Here is a 13,959-nt window from a genome sequence, read left to right as displayed (position 1 = left end):
CTTCAATCCAGGCCCAGCACTTTATCCACTGAGCCACCTAGCTGCCTCAAAACCTAACCGTAATGTCATTGTTTCTATAGAAAACAGGCTTCTAAAAATCTACTTAGGAACAGAAGCATAAAATCTTGGAGCTTAATAAACGGTTGGTAACTGATTTACAATAGCTTAAAGTAAAAAACCATCAAGTGAAGATTTTTCAAGGTTGAGTAGATCTGGGAAAGGACCTAATAAATAAGAAAAGGTTAAAAATTAGTGAGAAATTAGGAATCACTAAGAATACTTAGCAGATGATGGCAGAGAGCCCCCAAAAGATTAAGTAGCTTGCCCCTGAATCTCTCCCAGTTTGCTCTCTCCCTACCCCTAACCCCAACTAGAAAGGAGCTCTCCTTTATCTAATATCTCATAGGTGCCTTCTTGGTATTTCTGCATGCTTTTAATTTATTGCATTAACTTGGAGTCCTTTCTTATCTCCCTGACTAGACTCCAAACTCCTTTATGTCTTGTTCTCCTTCATAACTCTAATGCATAGCACTATGCCTTGTTCAGAGTAGGTAGTTAAAAATTCTTTTTACTTACAAGTTTCATTTCGAAATGTCATACAAACTCCCAATTCAATGCCCTCAGATTTTGTAATTTCTCAACACAGTAAAGCAACATAAGATTGATTTTACATGTAATGTTTTATATCTGACTTTCCATTCCTTAAAAGAAAGATATTTGCCTTATAAAACAGTACCAACATTGTCCATTATTTTTTGTCTGAATTTTGTAGACATTTAAAGTTGTCTTCATGTCGATAGATCTAGTAATTGTGTGTGCTGTTATTTTCCTTCTGTTTTGCTTAGTCTACGTCACTTCATATAAGTCTTCCCTTATTTCTTTAGATTCTTCATAATCTTCCTTCCTTTTGGCACAGTAATATTCTAACAGGTGATTATTAAATGTTGTTTCAATTTTGCCAGTCACATAGCGACTGGCACTAAGTGGTAGAATTGGGACTTAGTTCCAGTTTTCTTTGTCTCATGTTTTTCACGTCCTTTTCTTGCTTAAAAACCTTCAATATCTCCCCATTGCTTACAGTGGAACCCTCCTCCGCCACTCTCTCTTACACCTGTTATTTAATTCCCCCCTCTATTTTTCATTAATAAAAATTGAACTAATCATTCATAAGTCTCACATTTTTGTTCCAGTAAAGTCTGTCTACTCAGTATCATGGTTATGTCTTTGATCAAAGAGCATAGATTTAGAGCTGAGAGGGACCTTGGAGGTCATCTGGTTTAACTCTTTGAAGCCTAAAAAGGTGAAATTACTTGCCTCCTAACGTCATATTTATTAAACAATACAGTTAGGACTTGAATTCAAAATTTCTGATCCAAGTACACTGTTTTTCCTCTCTTTCCACTGTTTCCAATTCTATGTGTTCATCAAAGCCCAGCTTGAGCTCTACTTCCTCCAAGAGGCCTTTATGATTCTAGGAAGTAGTAATCATAGTCCCTAGCACTCCAAAGCACTCATCGTCCATACCAGTAATATATCATTTAACTGTGTATTGCAGTTTACAGTTACTTGTCTTTTCCTCTATACTGTAAGCTCTTCATGGGAAATTCTCAAGCCTTACACTAACTTTAATCCCACACGATTCTGTTCTTAATAAGTATTTTTCATTCCCTCCCACCTGTTTTCCTAGGCTGTTAGCCCTGCTCTCTGGCCTTACTTTCCTCTCTTCAAAATCTTGACCCCTATCCAGTCAACTTTATAACTCAGCCCTTGAATTCCTTGCCTCGTTGTCCTGTCCTTAGTCATCACTTTCCAAACACCAGCTATCTTCTTCTTCACTCCTGCTGAAGTGTTATTGAACACTGTTGGAGGAAGTCACAAAACGATACTGACAATGGCTCTCGCTGCTACATGCCAATCCTTTTACTCTTTCTTGATTGATTCTATTGTATTACGCATAGCTTTTTCCTCAAGATCCTTGTGGCATCTACTACTTTCCCCATCCTTTTCATCAGTTGCTGTTACCTCATACTTCATTGGGAAAATTGCAGCCATCTTTCAGTTGCTCACTCACCTAAGTCTATGCTTCAAGTCATTTCCCATCTTCTCTAGGATCATAAGGTCGACCTTCTTGCCAACACCAATTCTTCTAGCTATGCCCTTGATTCCATCCCTTCCCAAATCATGCCCCTTTGACCAACCCCTTTTTCTCATCAATTTTCAACCTCTTCTTATTTACCGGATCTTTTCTTTCAGTATTCAAATATTCCCATATCTTTCCAACCTTGAAAAGTCTTCACCTGATGGTTTTTCTCTTTAAGCTATGGTCAGTCAGCAAGCATTTATGAAGTGCTTGCTATGTTCTAGGTGTGTACTAAGCACTGGTAATACCTTTAAGAAAGGGAAAAACACAGTCCCTGCTTTCCAGTAGCTCACATTTTAATTGGGGAGACAACATGCAAATAGCTATGTACGTACAAGATACCTCAGTATAAATGGAAGGTAATCTCAGAGGGATGGGACTAGGAGCAGGATGAGATGAGAAAATCGGGAAAAATCTTCTGCAAAAGGTAGTCCTTGATCAGAGTTTTAAAGGAAAAGGGATTCCAGGAGGCAAAAGTGATGAAGTATATAGCATTCTAGTCGCAAAGGCATGGAGACGATAAGTGGAACATCACGAGGATGAACGAGTAAGCATATGTAGCTTGACTGGAAAGTGCTCTAGGGGAATAATGTGTAAGAAGAGGAGAAAAGCAGGAAGAGGCCAGATTGTAAAGAACTTTAAATACCAGACAAGGGGATTTCTATTTGAGGTAAGAGGGAGTCGCTAGAGTTTGTTGAATAGAATTAGACTTGCACTTTAGGAAAATCACTTTGGCAGGTGTGTAGAGGATGGATTGGAGTGGGGACCTGAGTCAGGAAAACCAATTAAGAGACTGTTACAGTGGTCCAGGAGAGATAACGAGAACCAGAACGGAAGTGGAGACCATGTGAGTGTAGATGGAGAAATGTGGAGAAATACCAGGAATTGGCAACTGATTGGCTATATGGAGTGAGGGAGAGTTAGGAGTGAAGGATGATGCTAACATTACAAACCAGAGTGACTCTAAGGATGCTGGTGCCTGGGCCTGTATTAGATGAGTTTAGAAGAAGGATAGGTTTGGCAGGGAAAATGACATGCTGAGTTTGAGATGCCTGTGAACTTGCCTGTTTAAAATGTCTCATAGGAAGTAGGTGATATGTACCTTGTAGTGCTTAGAAGAGAGATTAGGGCTGGATCTCTTAGATATGGAAGTCATATGCATAGAGATGAAGCCAGGGGAGTTGGAGAGGTCACCAAGCGAGAGGGCTGAGATAGAGCTTGGGGATATAGCCACAATGTATATATCATAGATGAAGAGGACTGGTCAGACAGGTAGGAGGACAGCTGGGAAAGAGTGTGACAAAGAGCCAAAGAGGAGAGGTTATCTAGGTAGAAGTTAGTCAACAATGTTAAATGGTCTAGTGTTAAGAAGTATAGCAGAAAGAAGACTGAGAAAAGGCCCCTTAGATTTATCTATTAAAAGAGATTGATGGTAGCAGTTTCAGTTGAGTGAAGAGGATTAAGGATGGATAGAGTGCTGGGCCTGTAGTCAGGAATACCTGAGTTCAAATTATAGCCTCAGGTAGTTACTAGCTGTGTGACCTTGGGCAAGCCACTTAAAATATCTGTCTACTTCAGTTTCCTCAACTGAAGAATGATAGTAATAGCACCTACCTCTCATGGTTGTTGTGAGGATTAAGTGAAATCTTGTTTGTAAAGTGCTTAGCACAATGCCAGGCACATAGTAGGCACTTAATAAATGCTTATTTACTTCCTACCTTCTTACTAATCAATATTCTATACACTGAAAATTGTTCGTCCTAAAGCTCAAGTCTTACCGTGTCAACAGCCATGCTCTAGAAGTTTCAATGACTCTCCATTATCTTTAAGATAAAATATAGACTCCTGGCATTTAAAGCCATTCACAGTCTGGCTCCAGCTCATTTTTCCAGTCCGATTATACCTTACTTTCCCTCACTCTACAATTTGGCCAAACTGGCATACTTACTGCTCCCCCTATATGACATTCCAAGTCCTAGAGGAGAGTATAGTGGAAAAAAACACTGGTTTGGACTCAGAGGACCTAGATTCAAATCCCACTTCTGTTCCTACCTATGTGTCTTTGGGAAAATCACTTAACTTCTCTGAGCCTCAGTTTCCTCATCTGTAAAATTAAGATGTTACATGTAATTCTGTTATCTTGTCTCAAAGACTTCACTCAGGATGTCACCACTGCCTGGAATGTTCTCCTTCCTCCCCCCCTCCCAAAAACCTTAGTTCTTTTCAAGGTTCGGCCTGTGTTACCTCCTTCAAAAAGCCTTTACTGATTCTTTTTTTAAAATTTATTTAATATATTTAGTTTTCAGCATTGATTTTCACAAAAGTTTGAATTACAAATTTTTTCCCCATTTCTACCCTCCCCCCACTCCAAGATGGCATATATTCTGGTTGCCCCATTCCCCAGTCAGCCCTCCCATCTGTCACCCAACTCCCCTCCCATCCCCCTTTCCCTTCTTCTCTTGTAGGGCAAGATAAATTTCTATGCCCCATTGCCTGTGTATCTTATTTCCTAGTTGCATGAAAAAACTTTTTTTGTTGTTGTTGTTTTTGAACATCTGTTTTTAAAACTTTGAGTTCCAAATTCTCTCCCATCTTCTCTCCCTGCCCACTCTCCCTAAGAAGGCAAGCGATTGAACATAGGCCACATGCGTATCATTATGTAAAACCCTTCTACAATAATCATGTTGTGAAAGATTAACTATGTTTTGTTCCTTCCTAACCTATCCCCCTTAATTGAATTTTCTCCCTTGACCCCGTCCCTTTTCGAAAGTGTTTGTTTTTGATTACCTCCTCCCCCCGCCTGCCCTCCCTTCCATCATCCCCCCTTTTTTATCTTCTTCCTCCTTCTTTCCTGTGGGGTAAGATACCTAATTGAGTGTGTATGGTATTCCCTCCTCAGGTCAAATCCGATGAGAGCAAGATTTACTCATTCCTCCTCACCTGCCCCCTCTTCCCTTCCTACAGAACCACTTTTTCTTGCCACTTTTATGTGAGATAATTTACCCCATTCTATCTCTCCCTTTCTCCCTCTCTCAATGTATTCTTCTCATCCCTTAAATTGATTTTATTTTTTTAGATATCTTCCCTTCATATTCAACTCACCCTGTGCCCTTTGTGTGTGTGTATATATATATACACACATATATATATACCAACATATATACACACATAGACACACATATGTATATATATATGTATACCCATAAATATATATGCATATTCCCTTCAGCTACCCAAATAGTGAGGTCTCATGAATCATACACATCATCTTTCCATGTAGAAATGTAAACAAAACAGTTCAACTTTAGTAAGTCCCTTATGATTTCTCTTTCTTGTTTACCTTTTCATGCTTCTCTTGATTCTTGTGTTTGAAAGTCAAATTTTCTATTCAGCTCTTGTCTTTCCACTGAGAAAGCTTGAAAGTCCTCTATTTTATTGAAAATCCATATTTTGCCTTGGAGCATTATACTCAGTTTTGCTGGGTAGGTGATTCTTGGTTTTAATCCTAGCTCCATTGACCTCCGGAATATCATATTCCAAGCCCTTCGGTCCCTTAATGTGGAAGCTGCCAGATCCTGTGTTATCCTGATTGTGTTTCCACAATACTAAAATTGTTTCTTTCTGGCTGCTTGCAGTATTTTCTCCTTGACCTGGGTGCTCTGGAATTTGACAACAATGTTCCTAGGAGTTTTCCTTTTGGGATCTATTTGAGGAGGTGATCTGTGGATTCTTTCAATTTCTATTTTACCCTGTGGCTCTAGAATATCAGGGCAATTCTCCTTGATAATTTCCTGAAAGATGATATCTAGGCTCTTTTTTTGATCATGGCTTTCAGGTAGTCCAGTAATTTTTAAATTATCTCTCCTGGATCTATTTTCTAGGTCAGTGGTTTTTCCAATGAGATATTTCACATTGTCTTCCATTTTTTCATTCCTTTGTTTCTGTTTTATAATATCTTGATTTCTCATAATGTCACTAGCTTCCACTTGGCTCCAGTCTCATTTTTAAGGTAGTATTTTCTTCAGTGGTCTTTTCCATTTGGCTAATTCTGCCTTTCAAGGCATTCTTCTCCTCATTGGCTTTTTGGAGCTCTTTTGCCATTTGAGTTAGTCTATTTTTTAAAGTATTGTTTTCTTCAGTATTTTTTTCAGTATTTCTTTGGGTCTCCTTTAGCAAGTCATTGACTTGTTTTTCATGGTTTTCTTGCATCATTCTCATTTCTCATCCCAATTTTTCCTCTACTTCTCTAACTTGCTTTTCCAAATCCTTTTTGAGCTCTTCCATGGACTGAGACCAGTTCCTGTTTTTCTTGGAGGCTTTTGGTGTAGGCTTTTGGACTTTGTTGACTTCTTCAGGGCGTATGTTTTGGTCTTCTTTGTCACCAAAGGATTCCAAAGTCTGAGAGTGAATCTGGGTGTGTTTTTGCTGCCTGGCCATGTTCCCAGCCAACTTACTTGACCCTTGAGTTTTTCGTGGGAGTATGACTGCTTGTAGAGCAAAGCGTACTTTGTTCCAAGCTTGAGGGGATGCGCTGTTGATTTCAGAGCTATTTCTATACAGCCAGCTCTGCCACACCAGCACTCCTCCTTCCTCAAGAACCACCAACCCGGACCTGATGCAAATCTTCAGCAGGCTCTGCACTCCTGCTCAGATCTGTCACTTAATTCCTCCCACCACGTGGACCTGGGGCCGGAAGTAACTGCAGCTGTAGTTCTGTAGCTGCACCTCCCCCACTGTCCCTGGGGCGGTGGCTGAACTGTGAACTCTGTCCCCTGCAGCTTTTCCCACTAACCTTCTCTGTTGTCTTTGGTGTTTGTGGGTTGAGAAGTCTTGTAACTGCCACAGCTCACTGATCCAGGGTGCTAGGGCCTGTCCTGCCCAGTTCCTGGACTGGTTGGTCCTGCTGCCTCCCACGCTGAGCTCTGCTCCCCTCCACTCTGTGGGCGATAGACCTCATCCAGCAACCATCCAGGCTGTCCTGGGCTGGATCCCTGCTTCCCTCTGCTATTTTGTGGGTTCTGCAGTTCTAGAATTTGTTCAGAGCCATTTTTTATAGGTTTTTTGGAGGGACATGGTGGGGAGCTCAGGCAAGTCCCTGCTTCCAGCCGCCATCTTGGTTCCACCCCCAGAAGTCCCTTTCCTGATTGTTGTAGTTGTAGTCTTCACTCCCCTTCTGCTGTCTATATTTTTCTCTTAAAATTTGTTCATTTTGTGAATGTCATGGATGTATTTATCTCTGAATGTGTGGTATCCCTCAATAGAAATTAAGCTCCATCATGGCTGAAACTCTCACCTTACTTTTGTATTTGTATCTTCAGTGCCTGGCACAGATTTGGCACATATAGACACATAATAAATGTTTATTTAATAATGGATTTGTTTATTAGGTTTGTGAAGTCAGAATAGGGAAGGTGGTCTGGTTTTTGTGGGTTTACACATTTCTAGTGTTAACTAACTTATCTCTATTCTCTTTTATTTTGCATTTTCAATTTAGAGCTCCAAACGAGAGTGGAAACCTCTGGAGGATCGAAGCTGTACAGATTTACCATGGCTTCTGCTCTTCATCCTCTTCTGCCTTGGGATGGTAAGGCGATTTTTCTAGGTAGAGATATAAAACATTTATATAAAACATAAAAAAAACATGGCGCAGAGGAGTCTTTGGAAATTTGTTTTACATATGCCTTCTTTTCCCTATTGCTTATTTCTTGATTTATGCCTGATTTAGTCAGCCTGTGTAATAGGATGCTTATTTTCTTCTCCAGGAAAACTGATACAGAAGTTGAGAAGAAACTTAGACTTTGAAGCCTTGTTTAATTTTCAGCCTCCATGTTTCTGATGTCATACTTCTTGCTGGACAATGCTAGTGGTAGAACCTATGGTTTATTTTGATCATCACTGTTTGCCAGTATTGATTTTGGTTTCTAAGTGAGAAGATTCAGAGCAATGCAAGTACAAAATCCTGTGTTTTATGTTTGCTTGCATTTTCTGTGATATGAAGCTTTACAGATGACTTTTTTTCCTCAGTAGCTTCCATCGTTTGAAATGTAGCGTATGGAAAGTGCTGAGTACAAATGATTTGTTTTTATTTCTAAAATTGCCTGTTTGAACAGTGTGGCCAGGTTCCAGCTAGAGACAATATGCAGATCTTTAAGATCTATTTAATTCTTTATGTTCCACTACTTTAAGTAACTTAAACTATCACAAAAACTAATTGAAAGATAAAAGTTATACATTTAAAGTCATTGATCTATATTCAGTCCCTTCTTTTTGAGTAGTAGAGTCATTTGTATCATGGGATTAGTGTAAAATTTCCCCCTGTAATTTTTTCCTTTTGTTTTAAAATCTAAGGTTGATCCAGTTGGAAATGAAATCAAATGTAAAGTGCATTACAAAACTTAAAGTACCATATAAATGCTAGGTATTATTTTTTTTTTACTTTTAAACATAGAAAAATTGCTGTATTTTCATTATCATAATATTCTTTAGAAATTATTTTTAATCTGGTTTCTGTTTGTATGTGAGCTTGGGGAACTCAGCATTTCTGATTAAATGTCTTTATATGTAAAATGATGGTACAGGATTAGATAATGTTCTATGGCCGTTCCAGTTCTAAATTTATAAATCAGAATCCAATTTTAATTTAAATGATTTCACATATAATATCTGATTAGAAAATTATGCTCTTTGTTGATGTATTTAGTATGGATAAGTTTGATTTTTTTTTAACCATCTGCATTTACCATTTTAAAATTTATTATTTTTGCTGGGAAGTACATAAAAGGAAAGTTTGCTAAGTGTGGGGGTTACTTTACTTAGCATGATTTTTTTCCTGTGGTTTAAATTCACTCTTATAATAAAATCTTATCTTTTAATAAGAACTTGTAAATTTAAAACCTCAAAAGCACTAACAAAATTGAAATTCTAAAATTTTTTCAGGTTTGCATTTCAGAAAGGCTCAGGAAAGTTGGGCCTGTCCAATTCTTCATTTCTTCATTCTTCAGCTTTTTTATTCATTTAAATAAACCATTCAGGCTTTGGTGAAGGCCTTCTTATAATTCTCTATGAGAACCTACGTGTTCAAGGGTCAGTTGTCAAGAGGTACTGACAGTCATCTCTTTGCATCTTGAGAAAAGATAGTATAAGGAGGTAGGGTTTAATAGAATCTTACAGTGGGTGGGGATACTTAAAAAATCTTATAGTTAAAACTCCTTTCTGTTACATACCTGTTAGATGGTCACATAGCCTCCGCTTGAACATTTTTGATGATAATGAGTCCATTAATTCAAGAAAAAGCCCCTGAGAAAGTTTTTTCTTGTGGTAAGTCACATCTGCCACAACGTGCCACCCCCCCCCCCCCCACTCCCAAAACTTGGACAGATTGTTTTAGTTTGTGCCCTTTAGGACGGCTGTATTCAGTTATTTGAAAACAGCAATCAAATCCCTACCAGAAGTTTTCTTTTCTCCAGGCTAAATGTCCCTGTTTTCTCCAAGATAAAGCTATCAATCAATTTTAATTTTAGATTATTTAATTACAACTTTTATAAGTTTTAAAAAAATGTTTTACATATACAGTATTTTATTTATATGATGGGTTATACCTACTCTTTACGGGCTAGCCACCACTCAAAATGTTGTATCTATGGAAAATTGGTTCTGCATTCCAAATAACTGACTTAACAAATAAATCTGTGAAAACAAAATACCTTTATTTTAAGGCCTGCCTGGTGGGGGAATGTATTATAATAGAAAAGACCTTGGGATTTGGCATGAAGAGGCCTTGGTTCAAATCCCGGCTCTGCTACTCATTAGTTTTGTGATCTTGAGTCAATCAGTTTACTTCCCAGGGCCTCAGTTTCTGGATGTGAATGTTAAGGAGTTTAACTAGATAATCTTAAAAGTTCCTTTCCAGTTTTAAATCTTTATGATTCTATTTGGTGAAGTGAATGTATAAATTTGCTCTGGTCTTTATAATAAAAAGGAATGGAACCTATAAAGAGTAAGTTTTTTTTTGTTTTTAAGAGATGGGAGGAAAATCATAGCTGAGTTTCACCCTATGCCCAAGAGCGCTTTAAAGATGTTGACATGTCTATTTTCTCTTAGACTGTACAAATTCTAACAGGTTGTCAATTTTGACAGAGGATGTATAACCACGCATGCACAGAGGGAAGAGGTAGTTCTATAACAGAATTAGACTATGAACTTTTTCCCCCCGATTGTAATTTTGGCATAAATAGCCCTTGATCTCTCAGAATTATGTATATGAAATATGTATTAACCATGATTTTGAATTTTTGTGTGAAAATAATTCTGTAAAATGCAATCATCGATGTTAATGCACTGGTTTAGGGGATGACTAGCTTTGTGTGCTGAAATATTTTAATGTAATGGTGATTAATGTAATTTGGATGGCAATTAAGACCCACTATGTGCACTTTTAAATGCAAGAATAATTGCTTTGTTTATTTCCAGGTGATTTTTAAAGGGATTCTTTTAATGACATTCAGGGATTATCAAATTATGTAGCATAAGAAATAAGCAGAGACCTAGAAAGGTATGCTACCCATCAGAGTTCCCTGGTGTGTATTCTGTACTGCTTCTGTTAGTCAATCCAGTTTTAAATAACTACATCTTCAAAGTCCACAGTTTTTTCTCTTGAGGCTTTCTTTCTCTTATACACCACTTTGTTGTATCCTTATATTTAAGCTGTAAGCATACATTGTAGAAAGTTGCTTCAATATTTTATGATGTTACTAATACATTATAGCCAAACCCAACTATGAAGTCATGAAACTTCCTTGTAATATGGTTCTTGCAATTTCCTGTCTGGAACCTTCCTCTTCTTTTTTTTTCTCTCTCTTTTCTTATTTATTTAATATTTTTAGTTTTCAGGATTGGTTTCCACAAGATTTTGAATTGCAAATTTTCTCCCCATTTCTACCCTCCCCCCCACTCCAAGATGGCATATATTCTGATTGCCCCATTCCCCAGTCACCCCTCCCTTGCGTCATCTCACTCCCCCCAATCCCCTTTTCTCTTACTTTCTTGTAGGGCAAGATTTCTATGCCCCATTGCCTGTGTATCTTATTTCCCAGTTGGATGCAAAAACAGCTGGTTTTTTTTTTTAATATCTGCTTTTAAAACTTTGAGTTCCAAATTCTCTCCCCTCTTCCCTCCCCACCCACCCTCCCTAAGAAGGCTCGCAATTCAACATAGGCCACACGTGTATCATTATGTAAAACCCTTCCAAAGTACTCCTGTTGTGAAAGACTACCTATATTTTGCTCCTTCCTAACCTATCCCCCTTTATTCAGTTTTCTCCCCTGACGCTGTCCCTTTTCGAAAGTGTTTGCTTTTGATTACCTCCTCCTCCTGTCTGCCCTCCCTTCTATCGTCCCCCCTTTTTTATCCCCTTCCTCCTTCTTTTCTGTGGGGTAACATGCCCAATTGAGTGTGTATGTTATTCCCTTCTCAAGTCAAATGCGATGAGAGCAAGATTCACTCATTCCCCCCACCTGCCCCCTCTTCCCTTCCAACAGAAGTGCTTTTTCTTGCCACTTTTATGTGAGATAATTTACCCCATTCTATCTCTCCCTTTTTCCCTCTCTCAATATATTCCTCTCTCATCCCTTAATTTAATTTTATTTTTTTAGATATCATCCCTTCATATTCAACTCACCTTGTGCCCTCTGTCATACATACGTATATATGTGTGTGTGTGTGTATATATATATATATATATGTGTGTGTGTGTGTGTGTGTGTGTGTGTGTGTGTATGTGTGTGTGTGTATATTCCCTTCAGTACCCTAATACTGAGGTCTCATGAATTACACGTATCATCTTTCCATGTAGGAATGTAAACAAAATAGTTCAACTTTAGTAAGTTCCTTATGATTTCTCTTTCTTGTTTACCTTTTCATGCTTCTCTTGATTCTTGTGTTTGAAAGTCAGATTTTCTATTCAGCTCTGGTCTTTTCACTGAGAAAGCTTGAAAGTCCTCTATTTATTGAAAATCCATATTTTGCCTTGGAGCATTATACTCAGTTTTGCTGGGTAGGTGATTCTTGGTTTTAATCCTAGCTCCATTGACCTCCGGAATATCATATTCCAAGCCCTTCTATCCCTTAATGTACAAGCTGCTAGATCTTGTGTTATCCTGATTGTGTTTCCAGATTACTCAAATTGTTTCTTTCTTGCTGCTTGCGGTATTTTCTCCTTGATCTGGGAGCTCTGGAATTTGGCAACAATGTTCCTAGGAGTTTTTTGGGGGGGATCTATATGAGGAGGCAATCTGCAAATTCTTTCAATTTCTATTTTACCCTGTGGCTCTAGAATATCAGGGCAATTCTCCTTGATAATTTCCTGAAAGATGATATCTAGGCTCTTTTTTTGATCATGGCTTTCAGGTAGTCCAGTGATTTTTAAATTATCTCTCCTGGATCTATTTTCTAGGTCAGTGGTTTTTCCAATGAGATATTTCACATTGTCTTCCATTTTTTCATTCCTTTGGTTCTATTTTATAATATCTTGATTTGTCATATAGTCACTAGCTTCTACTTGCTCCAGTCTGATATTTAAGGTAGTATTTTCTTCAGTGGTCTTTTGGACCTCCTTTTCCACTTGGCTAATTCTGCCTTTCAAGGCATTCTTCTCCTCATTGGCTTTTTGGAGCTCTTTTGCCATTTGAGTTAGTCTCTTTTTTTAGGTGTTGTTTTCTTCAGTATTTTTTTGGGTCTCCTTTAGCAAGTGGTTGACTTGTTTTTTATGGTTTTCTCACATCACTCTCATTTCTCTTCCCAATGTTTCCTCTACCTCTCTTTCTTGCTTTTCCAAATCCTTTTTGAGGTCTTCCATGGCCTGAGACCAATTCATATTTTTCTTGGAGGCTTTTGATGTAGGCTCTTTGTTGGACTTTGTTTGATATAGGACTTTGGTGACTTCTTCTGGCTATATGTTTTGATCTTCTTTGTCACCAAAAAAAGATTCTAGAGTCTGACCCTGAGTCTGCATCCTTTTTCACTGCCTGTTCATGTTCCCAGCCAACTTACTTGACCCTTGAGGTTTTTGTCAGGGTATGACTGCTTGTGGAGTAGAGAGTGCTTTGTCCCAAGCTTTAGGGACTGCGTTGCTTTTTTCAGAGCTACTTCTACTCCACTGTCACTGCAAGCTCTACCGCAGCAGCACGCCTCCTCCCCCAAGAACCGCCAACAAGGATTGCGACCCAGATCCAAGCAGGGCAAAGTGCTCCCTGCACTCCCGCTCTGATCCGCTGCTTGATTCCTCCCACCGTGTGGGCCAGGAACTCCAGAAGCAGCTGACATTGGAGCTCTGGAAGCAGCCACAGGAGCTTCCTGATGCTGCTGCCGCCACCACTGCACCACCTCCACCACCCCCAGGGCTGGGGCTGGATGGCTCTCTAACCCCATCTTGCAGTTTACCCACTAATCTGCTCTGTGGTCTTTGGCATTTGTGGTTTGAGAAGTCTGGTAACTGCCACAGCTCAATGACTCATTGCCCTAAAGCCTGCTCTGGCCAACTTCCGGTCTGGTCTATCCTGGCATAGCCCACATTGGCCTGTGCTCTGCTCCGCGCACCATGTGATAGACCCTTCCCAGTAACCATCCAGGCCCTCCTGGGCTGGAGACCTGCTTCCCTCTGCTATTTCGTGGGTTTTGCAGCTCTAGAATTTGTTCAGAGCCATTTTTACAGGTGTTTGGAGGGATTTGGAGGAGAGCTTAAGCATGTCCCTACTTTCCAGCCACCATTTTGGCTCCGCCCCCTGGGCAAGCTTTCTTGTACAAGATGATATTTTAGTTGGGAC

The 13,959-nt window shown here is 39.1% G+C and overlaps 1 protein-coding gene across 2 annotated transcripts in view; it reads left to right on the top strand.

Moving 5' to 3' along the window:
* The window catches only part of SLC44A1 (solute carrier family 44 member 1), a 218,154-nt gene that overhangs the window by 59,565 nt on the left and 144,630 nt on the right, over positions 1 to 13,959 (top strand). For both annotated transcript variants that reach the window (XM_036738123.1, XM_036738122.1), the window contains exon 2: positions 7,635 to 7,724. In XM_036738123.1, coding sequence (XP_036594018.1) covers positions 7,635 to 7,724 — 90 coding nt within the window. The remainder of the gene's footprint in view (positions 1 to 7,634; positions 7,725 to 13,959) is intronic.

This window comes from Trichosurus vulpecula, chromosome 9, assembly GCF_011100635.1.
Source record: "Trichosurus vulpecula isolate mTriVul1 chromosome 9, mTriVul1.pri, whole genome shotgun sequence".
Classification (NCBI taxonomy): domain Eukaryota; kingdom Metazoa; phylum Chordata; class Mammalia; order Diprotodontia; family Phalangeridae; genus Trichosurus; species Trichosurus vulpecula.
The sequence above is the reverse complement of the archived record's forward strand: the minus strand, read 5'-3'. Positions and strand labels throughout refer to the sequence as shown.